Source organism: Corvus cornix, chromosome 6, assembly GCF_000738735.6.
Source record: "Corvus cornix cornix isolate S_Up_H32 chromosome 6, ASM73873v5, whole genome shotgun sequence".
Lineage (NCBI taxonomy): Eukaryota > Metazoa > Chordata > Aves > Passeriformes > Corvidae > Corvus > Corvus cornix.
This window is the reverse complement of record NC_046336.1, coordinates 11,732,587-11,754,265: the sequence shown is the minus strand read 5'-3', so window position 1 is coordinate 11,754,265 and position 21,679 is coordinate 11,732,587. Positions and strand designations below refer to the sequence as shown.

The 21,679-nt window shown below is 37.0% G+C and overlaps 1 protein-coding gene across 2 annotated transcripts in view; it reads right to left on the bottom strand.

The window, feature by feature from the left end:
- The window catches only part of CFAP43 (cilia and flagella associated protein 43), a 43,157-nt gene that overhangs the window by 20,797 nt on the left and 681 nt on the right, over window positions 1–21,679 (bottom strand). For both annotated transcript variants that reach the window (XM_010409196.4, XM_039553769.1), the window contains exons 2-15: window positions 20,028–20,281; window positions 19,126–19,222; window positions 16,238–16,405; window positions 15,146–15,296; window positions 10,549–10,699; window positions 8,508–8,570; window positions 7,482–7,561; window positions 6,649–6,780; window positions 5,774–5,890; window positions 4,597–4,677; window positions 3,636–3,784; window positions 2,503–2,606; window positions 1,369–1,509; window positions 418–587 (exon numbers count right to left, since the gene is read on the bottom strand). In XM_010409196.4, coding sequence (XP_010407498.2) covers window positions 418–587; window positions 1,369–1,509; window positions 2,503–2,606; window positions 3,636–3,784; window positions 4,597–4,677; window positions 5,774–5,890; window positions 6,649–6,780; window positions 7,482–7,561; window positions 8,508–8,570; window positions 10,549–10,699; window positions 15,146–15,296; window positions 16,238–16,405; window positions 19,126–19,222; window positions 20,028–20,281 — 1,858 coding nt within the window. The remainder of the gene's footprint in view (window positions 1–417; window positions 588–1,368; window positions 1,510–2,502; window positions 2,607–3,635; window positions 3,785–4,596; window positions 4,678–5,773; window positions 5,891–6,648; window positions 6,781–7,481; window positions 7,562–8,507; window positions 8,571–10,548; window positions 10,700–15,145; window positions 15,297–16,237; window positions 16,406–19,125; window positions 19,223–20,027; window positions 20,282–21,679) is intronic.

Genomic DNA, 21,679 nt, shown 5'->3' with positions numbered 1-21,679 from the left:
AGTTCTTCAGCAGGCAATGACAGTGGCTTCCTGAAGCTCCCACTACTTCATTGTGAGGCTGGGCTGGGTTTGCATCTGAGAGTCCTGGGCTCACATTGGCTCAGCCCCTTCAGGAGCTGCATGCCCAGGTCACTCAGCAGACTGCACAAACCCACAGCTCCAGCACAGAAGCCACATGTGAAGTGCCTGCAAGTGGTGTGGATTTTAAGAACCAATATAATAGGACAAGGACATTATTTTTGCCAGGTTTCTGAGCAAGTGCTAGGATACTAAAAGTTGATGAGTATGTATGGAATAGGTATTTTGAGTGGACAGAGGATTTCTTTAAGATAATATCCTGCTATATTAATTTCATCTACAGCCTTTGTTTGCTGGTATTTAACCATCACCCAAAGTAAAGCAACTGCAGAGAATTACCTCTTCAGAGAGGTGGTATTTACAGATGAAAGGTGCACAGGTGCAGTAGCCATACACAATGTTATCCTTCAATCTGACTGCTGAGCTCAAAGGGCAATCCAGATCATATTGCTCCTTTTTCAAGTCACTAGTGTTAAACACTCCTTGTTCATTCACATACTTATCATTATCTAAAAGATTGACAAAAGAAAGAGGGAGAAAGAGGCATCACTACCACTAATGCAGGTGCTTTCTCTATCATGTAATTATGAAAATGATCCTCAGCAAGGAGTGAGCGTGATGTAACTTTTCAGGGAAGAGATTGGGAATTCATTACTTAGATTTAACACCAACTCAGTGAGTTGTGCTGATGTAGCACACTGCAGTGAAGCAGAGCAGTAGCTCTACTGGCTCTAAAGAAGTACGAGAAACAGTTTAACCACAGTGCTGTGACAATTTGCATACACTAATTTACTCTGCTTCTTGAGTATTACATCAACAGTGCTAATTAGTTTGCATGAAGGTTCATGTCACCACTGCGTTCATCTAGAACTTATTTTAGGAATCTCTGCCACGAGGAACACACAGCCTGGGTGGTATTGGTTAAAACACTGCAGTTCACATCTTCAAAAGAACATTTTATTCTTTTTGGTTCCCTAAATTGAGCTTTAAAGGGACACCTGAAATTAAGACTGACGAGGCACCTGATATAAAACTGAAATGAAGACAATAACTGTAGATCTTCAGCCACTTTGAAAACAAAGCCCCATTTTATATGTCTAAAAATAGGCACAAAAAAATCTAATATTACCGAATATTTAAAGAAAATATTAACTTTGTTGAAAACTACAAAACTACTTTTTGAAAAGTTTGTAAAATGTACAGCCTTTTAAAAATTAAACGTAAGTAACTTGAAAATCTGATCCTAGGCTTGTTGCCCTAGAAAAAGTTAGTATATATTGCAATTCTTACCTGTTGCAATTGCTGAAGACAGATGAAAAATTTCCAGTCGTGCTTGTTGGACCTCTGCTACATTAAGAAGTACCATCACTTCAACTAAGTCATTCTTTAAGTCAGAAATTACAGAAAGGTGGAGCACTTCATCTGCCAGTACTGAAGCAGGTAAGGAACATCAATGGAAATTGTTACTGAAGGATGGTAACCTTGTTTTTACTAAGCTATCCTGTGACACAAAACGAGATCCCAGTTTGGAATACATCTCAGCTCAGGAGTGCTGCATGCACTCAACTCCGCTTTAGGCACTGGGTGCTGGGAATCCCTAAGCACAAGCTCATTATTATTACACTACACAGTCAAATCTGAATTTACCTCCAGCTTGAATTGTAGCAATTTTGAGGCTGTCTGCTGGTAACTGCCAGATAAAACACAGAAAAACCCTCCTCTAACAAGCCATCCAGACAATGATCAGGCAAATTACAAAAATTAAGGAGATAAATTAATTAAAATGATAATATAATGTCCTTTATACTTAAAATTATGGTGAATGTCGATACACACAGATATTATCTGTAAGAATACTGGTTTTGGAAAAATAAATTCACAAATTTCAAATTTTTTTTGTGAGTTAAAATTCATCATATTTTATTCCTCACTATCAATCAGCAAAGCTGACAATTTCAGCAGTCCCCATGTTAAAGATGTCTGTGGTAGAAATTTGTAACAGGAGATTACACACAATGATCATAATCTACAGTTTTTTAATCCAAATTCTCACAAAATTCTTTAGTTTACCACTATTACTTTTGTGCTGGAGCTATGATCAGTTTGTCAGCTAATCCATTCTTTTCCCTGTGACTTATACATACTCTGAAAGAAGGTAATATTGGTACATTTGCTAACTAAAATTACAAAGGGGGGAAAAAAGCAAAAAACCAAAACCAACCAACCAACCAACCAACCTCCCCAAAACAAAACAAAAAACCCCAAAAAGAACTCCGGTCCTTACAAAATAGGTGGGAAGAATATGTTTAGTCCTCCCAGAAAATAAGTAGAATGAAGGTGAGTGGCTTAGCCTGACTGGCAAGTACACTTAAAATTCAGAAAATAGTGAGAAGAAAATGTAATTAATGTTGTTACATGTATTACCTATATATCCCAGAACTTGGAATAATTCTGATGGACGAGCATCTAGAATAAAGATGTGTCCTTCTGTAGCTCTTGCAATGAGGAACTGGCCCCTCTGATCATAACTATGTAAAATGCAAATCCAAGTAGAAATCAATTCAATACAGTCAATAAAAAGAGTCAAATAATTTCACTCCCTTAACATGCTGACTTCACTGAGAGCATAAACACAAATTTCAGCTTCTGGGTTTACACGGTTAGGGTCTGATATAAAGCCCAGTGCTATGAATGCAGTTTCTAATTGAGTGGGTGGTCAATCTAAAGCTGATCATACTCCACAGCAGTCCGCATTAACAACTTTGTTAAGTCAGAATTTCTTTTACATTCACTTTTTTAGAAATAAAACTATTATACAGATCTTGATATTATTTTGAAAAAACATGTCTTTGCATTGATTGAATTTTGAACAAGTTGCTTTCTGTATCTATTTTTAAAGTTCTGTCTTAGGTAGCTGTGAAAAGAGACACATCTGAGTCTCAAATAAAAGGCAGATTTATATTAAAGTTTAGCAGTTCAAAATCCATTGTATCCTTTGCAAAGTAGAGTAATGCACTCTCAGATTTTTCAATAACTGGGGGGAAAAAAACCCAACCAACAAAAACCCCGACCAAACAAAAAAAGCCTTTTAGATCACTAGAGCGAATTACAAGAGGACTGGTAAATTCCAGAACTTTAAGCAAATGAATAATTAACAACGGTAACAAAAATGCACCAAATAAAAAGAGATGACCGAAAGGCTTAAACTTAACTTCACAAAACCTTAAATTTATATTCAGTGAGAAATAACCCTCTAAAGTCAGATACATGGAATTGTGAATAGTTACTGCATATGGTGATCTGTCAGAAAGCATCTTACACTTCAGTATCTTCTGTGTTTGGTTAAACCTTCTTAAAATACAGATTTATTACATTTCTCTTATATAAATCCTGCTACTGCCTGTTGCAAGCACTTCAGAATATGTTGGAAAAACATAGAAGCTGTTAAAACATTTTAATTGGTTATTTGTAAAATAAAAATTTCTTTTTTTTTTTCTCAACCAATATCATTACTCAAACAATAAACTGACAATATTCCTACCCTACTAGATACTTACTGCAAAGACAGCACTGGAAGTTTGGAAAGGAAAATTTTGTGAACAACGCGTGGAGCTTCAGCTTTGGTAACATCAACAAAACAGATTTGACCTATTTGGGTCCCTACAGCAACACTGTTGGAGGAGGGACAGCAAGCCATAGAAGTTGCCTAGTTGAGAAGTAGAAGATACTTAACAGTTCAACATATTTTTATATATTATGCTATTTGTTAGTATGACATTTCCTTTGCTATTTAAAAGTCCCTAAAATTTGAAGAAGAAAACCCAAGTAGTTTATTTAAAAAACATGTTTTTAACAAAGAAAGTATTTTAGAGCCATCATGGAAATTCAATCTATGCTTTGTAGCTACACATTAAAAGCTAATTCTATTCTTTCCAGAAAATACCAACCATTATATCCACTCTCCAGATTTTAAGTAAAAGAAGTTTCACCTAAATAAAACAGTGAGTGCACTGTTGTGCACAGCTGCTACAGAAAGGGATTTTCTTCCTTACTATGTCAGATTTCAGGGTTTGAATGCATCTTAAGACAAAGCATTAACACTTTGAAATATTTTTATCAACTCAATTCTTAAAACCTGTTTTTCATATCAGTCAAGGCATTTAGCTTTTATACCTTCAAAACTTTTCTGTTACTCATTAAAAAGAAAAAAAAAAAAGGAATACCATAAAAATTAAAATTTAGGTATTGTTTACAAAGATGTGCTTAAAGACACATCACTAGGACATGTGGCTGAAATGTTTCCTCTGCTTTGTAGTCAAGATAAACACATGACATGATTAGCTCAAGGAAACATTGTGAAACATAATATTCTTTAAATCTCATCCATGGGTTGCTCAAAGACATTACTGAGCTTTGCTCAGCGCTAGTTGATCCAAATCTGTGGAATATTATGCTATCAATAGAAAAATATAAAAATTTTAAGTATCAGTCACGATATAAGATCCTGGTTTCATGTACCTCAATACCAAGGTTTAGCTTGCTGAGGAAAGTTCCATCTTCCAAGGACCAAACTTGTACTTCACCTGAAACTGTTACAGACTGTTGAACAGAGAAAAACAGAGTCAAAAGAGGATGAAATAACCAAATAGTCTAGAAGTGACTAGTGATCTCCTATAGAATATAAATTCAACTAATCTCTATCATAGCAGATTAAGGGTTACTAGCTTCACTTGGGATTATTTAGCTTTTCATTAAGTCCAGTTGCTGCAAGGTACACCTGCTTAAGGAATACTTTCAATAATTTTTGTGCATTCCTGCACGTACAGGAATGATCTTTAAGCAGAATGAGACAATTTAGGGCAAAATGTGGAAGCTTGATCAATATTAGCACTCCCACCATTCTGACTACAATAGAAGAACCTGCTTATAAATTTCTTTGCACAGGAAAGCCTTGAGGAGAAGTCTTATTTTCTCACAAGAAAAATGATGGATATTAAAACAATACTTGATTTCTTCTTATATCCAGGAAATTTTGTAATCCCTCAGTAATGTAAGGCTAGAGATCACTCAACCTTCACACTACTCATACACAGTCAGGTAAAATTCAGCGTTCCCATGCTAATGGTGAACAAAGAGATCCAGCCAACTTAATCAACTATGACCCCAGATTTTCTAGGCTGGCTACTTGGAGAATTCATGACCTGGAAATGAATTTCTGGCTAAAATACATGTCTTTCAGGAGTAAAAGACAATGAAAAGCAAGGAATTTCTACGAACGGACAGGTCCATGAGTAAGGCATTCTTTGTCCCTGGACCCAGAGCAGAAGTATCTCTCAGGATGTTCCAACCTGTCCAGAAGGCTGAAAAGATCATTAGCAATTGTTGGACAACATCAGTTCTCTGAACTAAACCCATCTTTTGCTCAGCTATCTTCCTGAACAATTTAAGTCACACAAATCAGCAGCAGAACCAATACAACATAAATGACCCCACCTGCATTCTAGGGCAAGTTCTGACCCCTTTATAGGCTATAGCAGAATGAATGCCATTTACTTCCTTAATGAGAAGTTACACAACTGTAACAAATATCAGAACAGTCCTGACTTCTGCAAGGCTTTTCATTTCATGCCTTAGCAACATATTGGTTACCTGAAAAGAGCCACTGTTCTATATTAGAAATAATACAATTTCTTACCACACAGTAGTTGTTCCCTGGAGTAAGAAAATCAGCTGCCAGAAAACAACTGCTGGATGTGTCCAAGAGTTTGACAGCTTCTCCACTATGGGCAGGTTTGTAACTATAGACTGTCCCCTGACAAATAAAGAGAAATAATCTATCACTGGCTATGAAACTTTTCATTAAAAGCTTTTGAACACTTAAAAATACCCCACCATCTTTCTGAGCTTCACTCTTTGAACTTTTATATTTTACTCTAACCTGAGGTAAAAAGTGCCCAGTAGGATTCATCTGAATTTAGTGGATTATATTGTTACCCTAGCTGAAGAGGAGGTTAGTACATTTTAGAGTGATCCATCTAATCACATTTTCAAGAAGTTTTGTTTCTCAAACTTGCTTTAATAAAATAATTTCAACACACCAAATCTCATGTGACTCCAGAAATTAATAAATATTCTAAACCAACACAAAACTTCATGTCTGTATAGAGAACAACTCTACTGCAGAGTCACAGTAGGTCTGACACACCCAAACTACACTTTTCTCCCTGTGCAAGCACACATCAAGCCTGGAGTTCATGCCCAGTAGATCCATGACTTGGACACATGGGAGACCCTGAGCACGTACTCAACTGCACACACACAAGGATTTCTGTTGGAAAATCTCAACGTTAGGTACTTTATAGTCCACCATCTGTAGGAGACAATTTTCTTGCACTTCATTAAAAGTCTTTCCAATTTTCAGTAGAAACACAGAATGGACTATGTTCACCTCTGATATAATTTGTTGACTTGTGTGATTACATTAGATGTTTTGTACTAATAGTATCAGCATATTCATATAAAGTCCCAGGAATATCCCATTCTGTAGTGCTGTTATCTCAAATGCTGTACCTGGTCAGTGACAAGCAGAAGACTGGTGTAATCAGGAGAAAATATGAGGCTGGAAATGGGCTGTGAGATATCTGCACAGATTTTCATCTCATACTGCAGCTCTTTGATGTGATAAAAGATTAAAATGCCCTCCTGTGCAGAAAAGTACAAATCCACATGAGGTCTATGTCACTTACACTATCGGGCAAACTGAACTGCAAGATCTGAAAATCCCTGGAGTAGCAGTGTTTAACTGCAACCCATCACCAATGGTCTCATTTTTCTTTAGTATGTTTAAGTCAAAAGGACTCTAAACCGAGATAATAAATCTATTGAACATGAAGGTGTTCTTTAATACAGTTCTTAGTGACAGTCCACGTTTGATAACAACAAACTCTCACATCAGCTAATGCTTTAGATTTCATGTTCTTTTTGAGACAGTGTAAGAATTTGTCCCCCTCTTAAGCACGAATGTACAATGGCATTGTCAGATTGGGTTGGATATTGAGTTAGATTTTGCACAAAACAATTTGGCAATTCCATTGGCCATTTTCTCTCCTTTCCTGTTTTTTGTCCATCCTTCTCTTCTGTTCCTCTACAACATTCTTGAATAAAACCAGGATTGTCCTCTTTTATTGCTTCTTTGATTACAAAAATAGAATATTTTCCTGCTCTGCTCCCCTGTGTCAAGTCTTCACAAAGTGAATATAGACAGCACCAGAAAGGACCTTTATAGTCCTGCAGCCCTTCACTTTTTCCTAACTCCTGTCTTTGCAGTGAACTCTGCAAATATACTCCATTTGAATGTTCTTTGATTTTCACACAGTAAGTTAAAAGCATAAAGGATGCCTTACACTTCCAGCTGCATACAGTCCCTCATTACAAAATGCCATGGCAAGTAAAACTGGTTTTTGCAGATTGTTTGGTTTGCCACCTAAAAGCACAAAATCAACATAAAATATCAAATTTAATTTATTGCAACAATGTGTCACAACTCCAAATCTGGGATGATTTACTATTTATTTGTGAGTAAAAACATCATAGAGTCATTTAGATTGGAAGGGATCCTAGAAGTCCTCTAATCCAACCCCCTGCTCAGCACAGAGCCGACTTCAAACTCAGAACTAACTTCAAAGTCGGATTATGTTGTCCAGAGTCATATCAGCTAAGGTTTGAATATACCCAAAAATGGAAATTCTGTATCTTCTCTGGGCAACTTGTGCCAATGTCTGACTACCTTCACTGTGAAAGTACTTGTTTCCTAATATACACCCAGAATTTCTGTTGATGCAAACAGTGTCCTTTGCCTGTCTGGTTGTATCTTCTCTGTAGCCTTTCATTGAATAGCTAAAGCAATAGTAAAATCCCTCATTTCCTTTTCTCCAGGCTGAACAAACATAGCTCTCTCAGAGCATCTTTGTATGTCATATTCTAAGACTGCAATAATCTTTGTGGTAATGTGCTGAACTTCATCCATTCTATTGTTTTTGTACTGTGGAGCCCAAAACAAAGTGTTTGAAACAAACCCCTAAATCCTAACTCAGATAAATTACAAGGGACTGCAGTTCTAAAGAAATGCTAAAACTAAGCAGTAGGAAACCTCTTCTAGCACCACTTACTCCAATTTAAATTAGAACAAACAGAAATTTTTCCACTGTCACTTTCTCCTGAGGCTTTTAATTTGGCTGTCTATGGGCACAAAAGCTATTAATCTTTTGTCATGTAAACACACATAATATTGCCAACAATGTGTCTTACAGAGGCCAATGTGAGACGAGTTTTTCTAACCAGTGGCTTCCAGCTGTACTCACATATTATTACTCCCAGACATCAGCAGTGCTGCCTAGAAATCTATTAGCTTCATTTGAATATGGAAATACCTTTCTTTTTCTGCGCTTCTCTACGAACATAGGACACCACATCCGCTATTTTCTGCATGAACTCTGCACAAAAGAAAACAATTTATGATGTCGACCTTGTTTGTATGTCAATATTGCAATACAAGTCAGTTGTATTCTACTCTACTGAACAAAAAGGCCAGGTTCAGTACACTAAATTAAAAATGTGCATTCTTCCTCAATATCTACCATTTCTGCCATCTATGCAACTGAGCAAGCACAGTTCTCTTACTCAGTTTGCAGCTGTAAAAAGGAGATAACGTGGACTTGGCGTGGAGAGTGGTACAGATGCAGACTTATCTTCCTTCTAGTGCTAAGTTATGGTATTCTTATTTCTAACAATGATTCCTTTTTTTAGATACATTTACAAGGAAACTTCAGCCAGTCTGAAAACAATGCCTAAGTGACATGTTGTGGCTGCTTACGATTCTGTTTGCAACACATTATCAGGAATTCAGCATGTGCTTAAAGCTGGCCATGCACTTAAGCATTCTGCTAAATAGATACAGATTGCAGCCTGTTTTAAATTAAGCAGAAGCTTCAGTATAATATAAATACAGACCATTTTGTTATACAGTTTTACAACAGCACTCAAAGATGAACATACAGGCCAAGAAAAAGCCCAAATGGCAAATATTCTTGTTGCCTTCTACTCAACTGACAAAAACAGTTCTGATCACACCTCAACTTTTCATTTCCAACTCTTTATTTGCTAAATTCAACACTCTGATCATTTCAAAAAGAGAAATAATGCTGGTTTGTTGGGTTGTTTTAAAAGCAGCCTTCCATTTTGGTGTTAACTATCAAAAGTAAAAGTCAGGGATACTTGCTGCAGCTTAAGAAATCATGTACTATATGTGAACAGAAGAAAATAAGATTACCAGGAGATTATCTATTACCACTAATTCAGTGTTTGCTAGAGAAACAGCTCTATGCTAGGAAGAAACATATTCCAGTACTCCTCCTAAACCTGACCAAAGCATGAACTTCCTGTCCATGGCAGGACTCACACCTTCCATCCCATCAAAGGATGATGGGGTACAGATTGCCAAAGGAACAATTTTTGATGGTTGTGTCTCAGCATCCTCCATTTTGGCAACCCTCTGAATGGGCACAGAAGGGTAATGGCATGTAGCAGAGGAGACAGCTCAGGTTTCCCAGAAGAAGAAGGTGTGAAATGGGTTGCCCTTGACGTAAAACTTTAGTCAGTCATAGCCTGCCAAAGGTCCCCATGAAAAAAGACAGGTGGGAATACTTATAGGGCACACAAACCAACTTGGTGAGTTGCAATCAATCAGAGGTCCTCCCATTCCAGAATAAATTAAAAGCAGATTCCTTTGTCTGAAGCCAAAGACATCTTCTGTTCACTCTCTGTGCCTCACACATTCTCCAGTAAAGCCTGGTAGTGTTTACAGCCTTGTTTTCATTATAAAATAGTCTATGTAAGAGCTGGCATTAAGGAATGCTATTAAGCCACACTGCTTCAGTTTTGTTGTTTGAAGACTCGTGAGCCCTCAAAGATCACTTCTAACATTACCTAACATAGCAAATGAAGACTATCCAACATTTCATGCAAAAGAAAAGAAATTATTGGTACTTAACTAATAGTAAAAATAGTACTGTTGTTAGTACTACTAATAATAGCTGGTATATTAATAGTTTAATGTTAATCTATTAGGGCTGGTTAATAAGATCTGGAATCCTGGAAATATAGTTAATTTAATAAATTTTGATGTATGTTAATTTAATCAATTTTGATGTATTTACAGTTGTTTTGGTTTTGGTTTGTTTGGTTTTTTTCACAAAGAAAAATGAAAGTCAGCTATTGGGTGTTAAAAACACCCCACAGAAGCTCAAAAGACATTCTCATATGTTTACTGTACTAATTAAAAAAATAGGGTTCTACAATATAGCTTTCTAATTTCTGTGAGGTACACAGCAGGAGAACAGAAGAAAGCAAAAAAAGCTTTCACCTATCCCCTTTCCTCCCTACTTGAATGAAACACACTCAGCTATTTCTTACCAGGTGGAGCTTTTTGTTGAAGAACAGAAACACTGTACTTCTCAGCATCAATTGCCAAAACATATCCTTCTTTACAGCCCATGTATATTTCTGAGGTTGCAGTCCAGCAGTGGGCAGTGGGATGCACAGAAGTCTTAATACAATTTCTAGGCTTCAGCATGAAAACAAAAAAGTTCAATCAACAATTGACAAATATCTGTACAAGCTGTTACATACATTTCAAAATAAGAAAAAAATAGATCATTACTTCATAGAGTCTGACATCATGTTTAACATCAGCATTATTTTATTCAGTCATCCCTTCAGTGAAGCCAGTAACTGGAAAAAGAACATTCTCCAAAAAAGTATATGTCTGGAGAAAGGGTGAACTCACTCTCTCTCTAGAAGCTTGTTTAAATGATGAATTATATTTTCAATTAAAAACTATATATTTTTAAATTTGCATTTGTCTGGATTTATTCTCCAGCATTTGAATCTGTTACAATTTTATCCCTAGCTTGGAAATCCCTCCGGTATCTTCCCTATCCTCACAAAGAAATTGACCCACCATAACAAGGGCATCTCCCAAACTTTTAATGATAAAATTATGATAAAATTCAACACACTGAGCCCCTAGAGGTTTCTTTAAATGTCAGAGGGGCACTGGAAGCCCCAATTTAAATGGTTACTTATTATGACCTTGCCATGACAAATGCCTTTCAAACTGCTTTTCAGAATATTCTTCCACTTTATAGCCAAATGTGAACATGTGGTTCTTGCATACCTGGCAGTACTAAAACACATTTTGTTTGAATAGCTTATTGTATAATCCAAATTGCTCTGTAAAACAGCTCTGTCAATCTTTGTGTCAACTGCAAATAAGTGCTAGAAATATCCCTGACCTGGACTTCCCATGTGCCTTGAATTTAATTTCGCTAAAATAACTCTCATAAATCTGTTATCCATAAAACAGGAAGAACAGAACTTCTCCAGCAAATATTACTAAAGACAGAGTGGCCTGTTCAGATACAATAGTAACAGAGATCATAAAAATACCATGATAGAAAGAACCAGATTAAAGAGAATTCAGGGAGGGGAAGAGGGGGACAAAACACAAGAAAACCTTGGGAGAACATTTAAAAGAGAGGATTCGAAGCACCATGCATGTGTGCAGAAGTGGTGAGGATCACTAAACAATATGATGGATGATAAAAAAGAAGATTCTATAATTCTATACAACACCTGCTGTCTCACTAAAGTTTCTATAAAAAGAGGAAATATGGATGGACTTTTGATGAAAACACAGGACAGAGATTCATAAGTACCTAGATTTCATTAGCAAAATATACCAAGCACTTGCTGTATGATTCCTGGTAAGTAACTTACATTCTATTTATGCTTCCAAAGCATTTTTAATTTCTCAGGGGAAAAATGTTACAGAAATAAAGTATATTAATATTTACCTTATAAATCAAATAGGACTAACATTAATAAATCTATAGCAAATAGGGCTTTACATCACCCAGAAAAACATTTAATACAGGCATTTTCACTGATTTTATAAGGCTTGAGCATCACAAATCTTTGGGAAGGTCGTAACTGAATTTCTGCAAAACGCAAGCTTCCTGTGTAAACATAACTTCTGTAATATTCCTTTGTACCTGCTGTCATGACCGTCTTTACACATAAACTAGGTAAAATATGCTAATCCTAGGATAAGATTATGTAAATGCCAAACCAGGTTGCTTCTTGAAGTGTGCATTGGTACGGCGGCGCATAATAATAATAATAATAGTAATAATACTGCTTTTTTTTTCTTAACTTCTCTCCTTTTGAGTATTTTTTTTAACTTCTCTCCTTTTGAGTAGCACCTCTTCAGGGGAAAAAAATTCCATGATGGATCCTTGCCACAAAAAGTTTTATAAAAATACAATAGAATGAAATTGGTGCTAGAGATGAAGTCAATTCAAGTGGGCTTGATTGTCCCACTCTGCTCTGCACCGGTGCTGCCTTACCTTGAATATCGTGAGCAGTTTTGGTCACTGCAGTATAAGAAAGATATTAAACTACTAGAGAATGTCCAAAGGAGGACTAGGAAGATAGTGAAGGGTCTAGAGGGGAAGCTGTATTAAGAGCAGCTGAGGTGATTTGGTCTATTCAGTCTGATGAAGAGACTGAGGGGAGACCTCATTGCAGTTACAACTTCCTTGTGAGGGGAAGAGGAGGAGCAGGCACTGATCACTCTGTGGTGATCAGGCACAGGACCCAAGGGAATGCTCTGTGCCAGGGGGGGTTTAGGTTGGACATTAGAAAAAGATTCTTCACCAGAGGCTGGTTGGGCATTAGAAGAGGCTCCCCAGGAAGTGGTCACAGCACTAAGCCTGACAGAGTTCAAGCAGCATTCGGACAATTCCCTCAGGGACAGGGTGTGACTCCTGGGGATGATCCTGTGCAGGGCCAGGTGTTGGATTCGATGATCCTCGTAGGTCCCTTCCAACTCAGCATATTCTGGGATTCTGTGGTAAAGCACATTTAGAAAACTCTGATCTAGAAAAATCTAATGCCAGAAACAAAGGATGGGAAGCTGTAGGATATTTGAATTCCTTTCCCTCTGCTGCCCCGCTGTGGTTACACTTGGGTACATATCCAGCCTCAGTACGTGGTTCTAGAGTATGGAACACTGACACACGTCCAAGAAGCAAACAAGCAGGCTGGCAATAGGCTTGCTTTTCAGTGCTGGGGTGTTGCAAAGAGGTGCTTAACTTGACAGGACTTATGCATGTGACTTCCCTCCAGTGTCAGGGCTTAGAAGATCTAACAGTGCTCAGTTTTTCTGCTTGGTTAGAGGTTTATGTGCACAGCCATGCATAGAGGAGAGAACTAGTGCTGTAAGGCAAAATAAATTCAAGTCCTAAAAAAAATTACTTAGCTACCATAGTCTGGAGTAAGGTGAAAACATGCCAGAAACAGATTCATTGCCTCCCAGTGCTGAACCCACAGTTTAGTACAAGGGAAACATACCACCACCACAACAACAAAAGGAACAAGAGCTAGTATTTTGGAAGAAAACCTTTCATTTCTAAATAACTTGTTGTTCATTACCTTATCAATATTGACAAAAAAAATACACCCATCTAAGAAAAGTAGACAGTAAATAACTATCAAAATATTTACCATCTAATTTGAAAGAAAAGGAAATTTTCAATGAAGACTGTTAGAACAGCCTACTTGTACTCCAGAAATATTTCTATGGATAAGGACAATACAATCACATTGAGGGTGCTAAAAAGAAATCTAGGTTTTTCTGAAGGCAGATGGGAATGCAAAATCCCTATAGAGATCTTTAGTGTATATATCTAGTATCGCTGATAGCACAAACTTTTCCATGTGGAAAAGTTCACAACATGGTTCTGCGAGTTCAAGCATAAGAACCTACTACTACTGAGCAGAATAGCATCCACTCCGGGACAAATTCTATTAAGCCTCACAGACCTAATAGAGGAGCTGTTTTTTTCCCCAATACTTCTTGTAATTCACTGTACAGAATAAAGAATGAAGTGGGTTTTGCAAAGTTTGTCATCTGCAATAACCTAAGAGGCAGTAAGGCAGAAGAAAAGGGCAAGGCCCCAGATGAGAATATATTATCTTCATTTTCCACGTTCTAAGTGATTTCAAATATGAGCAGTTCACATGTATTTAGAATCAATATAGGATATTTGTTTCTAGTTCTTCACTGTCCTGAAAACCATGGGAAACCAGTTACACAGTTAAAAACCTCTACCATTGTGAAAGCATGAAGCAATGAAAAGAGGATGAGGTCAGGAAAACATCATTTCCTGTTTCTATTTTTTGATTCTTCTTTGCACACTATCTGATCATACAGAACTCTCATTTGTCCACTGAGAAGATGTAGTTTAATGCCAGTGTCATCTTCTGCATGCTAGTTTTGTTATCTCATATATATCACAAGCCACCAAATAGAAATTGATGGTCTTTTTCTTAGAAAAGAATCCCAGATTTGCAAGTTAAATGTTTTCACACTTCTAGTTTGTAGTCAGGTGAAAAGTAAATTTCAAACAAAATGAGAACACTTTTGAAGCCTCTAAAAAGAGGCATCTCAAGGGAGGATAAAAAGTAAATAATCAAATACAAGTGAGACAAATGGCAAGGTCCAGCACTGAGAGTGGTATGGGAATGTATTTCAGAAGCAGGGGTTGCTGTCTGGAATACAGCCTTCAATGCTTCCATAGCCTGAGGCATTTTCAAAGTCAAAAAGAAAGCAATCCCAAAGGGATACGTGAGGATTACTATCAGTTTAGTGTGGGAATAAGTTTTCAAGGCTTCAGCAGGTCATTTTAGCTTGGGCATAGTTAAATGCTGACACACCAAATGCTGCTTCTGGCATACAGATTCAAACCTCCACTGCACAGATATATGACTGCGCTAGGATCTATGTCAGACATGTCACCACTGTACTGCACTACGCAGCAGCTCTGTGCCTTCTCAGTCTCCTGTCAAAATGGGTTTCAAAAATATTCTTGTGGTAACAGATCCATTTGCTGGGTTGTACCTATTTAATAAGCATTGGAATAATAAAAAGAAAAAATTCAGTAACTACCACAAATGTTTCTGCTTCATCTCCTTCCAGGCCAGCAATGGCTGAAACTGGCAAATCAGGGCCATGGTATGGATCATCATTACGAGAAGGTGGGAAAAACAAATCCTCGTGAGGAGTCACAGTCCCATGACCATCGGGGAGTTCCACAGGGCTGTGAAAAAGCAAAAGACAAAAGCAAAGTCTGAGGAGAAGAAATGTGAATAGTAAATGCTGATACAAAACACAGAAGCTGTTTTCAAAATGGGCTTTATTTCTGCAGAAGTAATGGAGGAAGAGTGAGCATGCCTATGTATTTACACGTGCATTCTGTAACGCCAAAACGCACAAAAACCTTTGGTATTTTTTTCAGATCACAAATTAAGGCCTTGTTTATACTTTCATTAGTATAACTGTCAGTGGCAACATATTGATTATATTAGTAGTTAACAAGATTAAATACAGTTGGGAATGGTAGAGTAGCTGTCACCTCAAAGCATATGTTTTATACTTTGAAGACTCCAACTTGAATGATACATACTACTTTTATACCAACCTCAAAAAACATTTTGGCATAAATAAATTCTAGTTTTGCTGTGCTCAGTGAACTGCATTGACAGAGCCATCCTCTCTGGACCTGTTAATTAGCCACACAAGCTGGAAATCACATAGAAAACTCATACTGCTTTTGGTATAATTTGTGATTACAACAAGATATTGTTTAACTATGCTTACTAGGAACAAACTGATCCAAATTCGATGGTTTCATAGCTACAAAAGCAATGCTCAATGTAGTCACTTACAGAAAAGCAGTCCAGGCACGACCTTAATGCACCTTAACACAGCTTTTGATTGAGGCTGCCAAAGCAACTGATTAGTATTAGCTTCATGGAATGCATAATCTGGTCATGTGAGTACTGAGAAATGAAATCATAAATTTAATTCATTTGATTGACTAGACAGATTTATAGTGGTTGTGATTTAGCAATTACTGACTGCAATTACTAGGTGAACTAAGTGGGACTAAATCCTTTGCAAATAGACATGTGTTGTTAGTCTTTGATATTAAAATATACTTGTAGATTTTGCCCTTAGCCTGAGGGGTGTTCCACTCACTGTCGCGTAAGGTGATGCTCGTCCTTACACCTCTCAACGTGCCAGATGGTAACGGAGCTCTCAGCAACAAAACACAGCTGCTGCCAATTCATAGGGTTAAAACTCAGAGAGGTCCCTGTTAGCCCTGGCTGAGACTCACTGCACAGGAGGATATTTTCTTGCCAATTCCTTCATTAAAGAGAGTAAAAGAAAATCAGATTCATTAAACAGGCAAAAAAACATTGAAGCCAAAGATCTGGTTGTGATTATGACTGACGTTCAAGATCCAGTTTGGAAAACAAATACTTGTCACTGACAAAAAATTTCTGCTGTCAAACAAGTTAGATGCTCTTGAGAATGAAAAGGATGTGGTTAATTAGCCACACATAAAGTTATTACTACTAGAAAATGATTGAATAACTGACATTTTAGAAACACTATCATGCACTCCCTTCTGTGAAAAGACCAATGGTCACAAGAAATGGATTTTTTTTTCATTAGCTCCATCGATGACTACTCAAAGGGGCCCAAACAATTAACTCCTCAGCACCCCAGCCTTGCTTTTCCAATCTGTAACATAATGACTGTAATGCTTGCAGCTGGAAGGTGTTATAATAAGGAAACAAATCACAGTCAGCCTATGATTATCTACGGATTAATTACCTAGGTAATACAGTAATTGTGTTGTGAATGCAGACATACAAGCTATGGCTGCATTAACTAACTTGGGCACAAACCAGGGCAGAGTCTGTGTGGGGCTGTTATGTATAGCTGACAGAAGCCTGGGAATCTGCTTTCCACTGACTTTTCTTTTGTCCAGTATAACCCATTTTATGTTCTCCTCATTTAATTTGCATGTTTTTCACTATTCAGACTAACATTTGATGGCATTTGCATTTTTAGGTGCTATCCAAGAACTGATTAACAATATTTGAAGAAAATGGTTAAAACCATTTCTTAATTTATTGGATAATCTATCTGATTGCTAATCTAAATATCATTTATAGCTTTGGTATTTGTCATTATTGCTGAGAGGAAAAATCTAAAATGCATACACTACTGTAAATGGATTCAGTATAATCCCTTAATCTGGCTGTAATAAACTCACTCACAGAAATAATCACAAAGCAAACAATGGTTAACATTTATAACATATGCAAAAAATGGGAATTATTCATACATATGCAGTAGCCCTCATTAAAACTACAGGAAGCTATAAACTACAATTCTCACTTTTAAAGATATCAGTGTATCATGTTTTCTAAAGATCTGTCAGCATGTTCTTGTCTCATACCTACCAGATAACACCAACTGGGTTTTATGGTAGATAATTTACTAAGATCTGAAACTATGGTGAAACACGTATCTGAAAAGGAATCTGACATTAAGCTTCTCCTTTCAACAGAAAAGAATAAAGATGAGGGATAAAATATCTCAGATGAAAGGCAGCTTTTAGTTATCCACAAGCTCTTTATATTTAGAGACTGACATCTTTCAAAACATCTCTTATACCTCTGATCCCAAACTAGCTGCTTAAAGTAGTGGGGCTGTGCAATGGTCATATAGGCATGACATCTAATGCTCAACACTGAGATTTCTGTCAATGAATGCACAATATAATCCAATCACAAAAATGAAGGTCCTGATTTCACAGTAAACTCACACACCTCTGTTGAAATTATCATAAATTCTAAACTTAATATTCTAATGTAATTGTATTTTGTCACTAAATTCTTTGTGACTTAGGATGGTTTTTTATGACAATTAGCTGCTGACAGTTGTAACACGCTGATTCAAGCTGGTTAAAATTGTTTGGCCTTGGAAATTGCTACTACTATAAAGCATTTAAACATTTCTAGGTATTTCTGGTTTTAAGAATAATCTAGAGAAGTCTTTCAGGATGGAGCATTTTTGTTTAAGAGCACACAATGAACACATTGGACCACGTGTGTTACTTCTGCTGTAAGTGACAAGTGTGTCAGCTGTCAGGCCAGTGAGGCTTTGTTGGTTTCCAGTGTGATATACACAGACATCCTTCTTGAACTACTGTGTATGATCAGAGCTCACAGCAAACTTTATTCTTCTTCAGAAGGGATAAAGAAGAGGCATCTGTAATAGTATCTACTCTCATTACTAAATTCTGAAATTCCAGGAATTTCTGCAACTTCACTTGTATAAGAAAAGATCATCATTAAATTGAGACTATACCAACTATTCCTTATATGTCCTTGCTTGCCTTTCTCCCTCCTCATTTATTTTGAAGTGCTCAGACTCCACAGTCAATGGGAACTTGCTGGCAATGGAGGCAAGAGCAGGGCTGTATTTTACAGTACAATTAAAATATTACATATTCTACTTTTCTGTATCTGCACTGCATTATATATTTCACATCAATGAACAGAAAATTATGATCTAACCCAGTGATCCAAGTTAGTGTAATCACTGAGCAAAATTATAAGCCAGAACTAAGATCAAGCAAAAGTAATTAAGAGGAGCACTGAACAGTCCAGGGTGACAAACCAGTGCAAATCGGCTTTAGAACCTTTTTCCTCTTTTCAGCAGGCAACTTTCTTCCACAAACAGCATGGGCTCAGCTTCCAACAGTGAACAGATAATTAACTGATGCTGAAGGCTCTGGAATTAGTCCAAAAAACAAAATTTGGAAGAAGGTAGAAGATAACTTTGGTACCGCTAACAGCCAATTTGACTGGTGTCTACTAATACTAGAAAATAAACAGCAATTTTGGTACAGAAAGTTTGCAGACAATGATCAATCAGGGGGGGAAAAAAAAGAGATGAAGGCAAACAGTATGTTTTCCAAATTTGTTAACTTGTGTTAAAACAGTAGTCAGACAAATATATGAATTAAATGCAAATGGTATGAGACAATTTTATTTTTTTACTCTTACCATACTGAAAGAACAAATTCTGGGATCGAAGAGTAACTGGCCAGATATGGGCCTGTGAAACTAAATGAAAGTAAGGTATAGTCCAGCTGAGCATCACCTGAAATATAAAAATAAAGAACATGGTCTTTGATTGTCCCAGACTTTATTTTATAGTACCACAGATACTCTTCTCACTTCCTTTATATCCAGTTTAACTCCTTAAATATTCTCCAGGCCCTTGATTTCTTGGCTTTACTGCAGATTATTCTTTTGATTTGATCATAAAAATGTTCCCTATATATCACTGCTTGGAATTTTTTTTCAATTTTTTTCAATAATACTTTGAAATTGTAAAGTATTTTTCCTCAAGTCCCACGAAATCCTTTGCAGTCATGATTTTATTCATATACATGAAAAAAGCAAGTAGCATGATCCTTATTTAAATGGCAAGGGAACTGAAACATGAATAGGGTAAGCAACTTAACTACAGAGAGAAATTACATGAAGCAGGCAAAAACATACACTAAATCCTGGACTCCAAAGTTTAACTGCAAGACCCTTCATCCCTCTCACATCCCGAATTTCTCATCCGGCTTTCAGCAGTCTGCTTGGGAGTCTACTGCAGTATGATTTTGTTGCTTATTCTGACTACATTTTCCTAAAACTAATTCCATTTAACTCCTTTTCTTTTCCTTTTAAATTAGCTTCATTATGTATGGTCATATTCCTCCCTAGCTCGAACCTAAGTAAAAGTAGTACAGTGGAAAATTCCTTCCACTGCTTTCCATAAATCTCATAATGAGATTTATGCTCCCTGCCACACTGTTTTTCAAGTCTTATAAAAAAAAAAACAACCTCTGAAACTGGATGATTAAAGCATTGTTTTAATGAAATGATGATGATGAGGGTCACCACATCACTACCTTTTAATTCTGTCGGTTTACTCAGTTCAGGAAAAGTGTAGATGTATATGATGGGATTGAGCTTCCGGTCAGAAAAGGCCAGCACTTGACTGTTGGCATTTGCTGCAAAGGCTCCCACCTGGCCAGTCTGACACTGCAGTGCTCTTGTCTTCTTTGTTTCGATGTCCAGGAAGAGGATGTAATTACCACAAGGATAGCAGACAGTTTGATCATTGATAAAGCCAAAGTTCTTATCTGAGAATCCCTGAACCCAACTGAAAATAGAGCAACTGAATGTTAGAACATTAACCAAAGACACACATTTCTCAAAAAACTGTGCAAAAGGGAATGTTGTAGCCTAAGTTCCATTGGACTGATGCTTGGGATTTGTTAGATTCATCCTCATACTCATGTTGCAAAACCACAATAACTGAGATTTGGTATTATGAATCACTAGTTCAGTGCTTCCAAAAACATACAGTTGATCTTACCCTGATGGAGCACAAAAGACTGGCATAAGAACATGGAGAGATGCTTTTATTTCTTTCAGTTTTCACTAAAGTCAGCCAAGTTCACAGGCTCTGGTTTTGTACTCATATATCTCAGCAAATGGCATAACTTTATTTGAAAGAATTGCATGGGTACAATCCATACTTGGGACCCAGTTGTGTTTGTTTAACCTTTTTGCACTTTCATAGTTCATCTCATACACAGAAAATAAAAAACATAAAGGCATAGCTTCTGTTTATATGAAGCAAACCAGGACTGTTCTGCTTTAAAGACTCCAGTACTTTAACATGGTAAAACTCTGGAATGTAAACAGGATGTGTTACACAAGGGCTGAAATAAATTACTTAAGAGGACTCTGCTTATGAACTTACAACATGTCAAGAAATTCATAACTGCTTGCAGATGTTTTTACTTTTCAAAAAGTGTGTGGACAAACATCAGGGTTGTCTTACCAAAGGGATCTGCATTTACCACTAAGCGAGGATGTCAGTTTAGCCTGCTGGTAGCACAGCAGGAAACAGACAGGCTCTGTGTATAACACTGCTGTTAGCATCTTCTCTTGGAATTATCATTCAGAAACATCCCATCTCTGCTCTTTTTTCCAAATCAGAGAATTTGACTGGGAGAGACCTTTGTTCTCTGCAATGACCAGAAGCATATTTATGCTCCTTTCACAAACATAAGTCAGTCATAAAGTCAGCTCCGTTGCTGATCCTTTGTACTCTTAGGAGATGGTATTACAGCCTCAGCACTCTCATACTTAAGAACATTTTAAAATTACTGGTGTTGAGATAAATTTATGCCCAGCAATAACTTCCCATTATCTTTTCTGAGGAGTTTCTGCTCTTGGCTTCTTTTGCTACATAAGAGAGGAGTCAATGTAGGAGCCAGAGAGGAGTGGGAGCACTGACAGTGTGCTTGTGGAAATGAACTGAATGCCATGGCAACAGAGGAGACATTTCAGCTCATAATGTTTTTCTGGGCCTTCCTTCATACAAGAACAGGTTGCATGGGGTGCCATGGCACATGAGACCTCTCTGAACCTGTTTACAGGACTAGCTCTGTGCTTTTCTCCAACACTAGCTCTAAATTAGTGGAAATGAAGTATTTCTAACTTCTGTTTGTGGAGGTAAAATGAAATCTAGAAAACATGTATGCAGGGA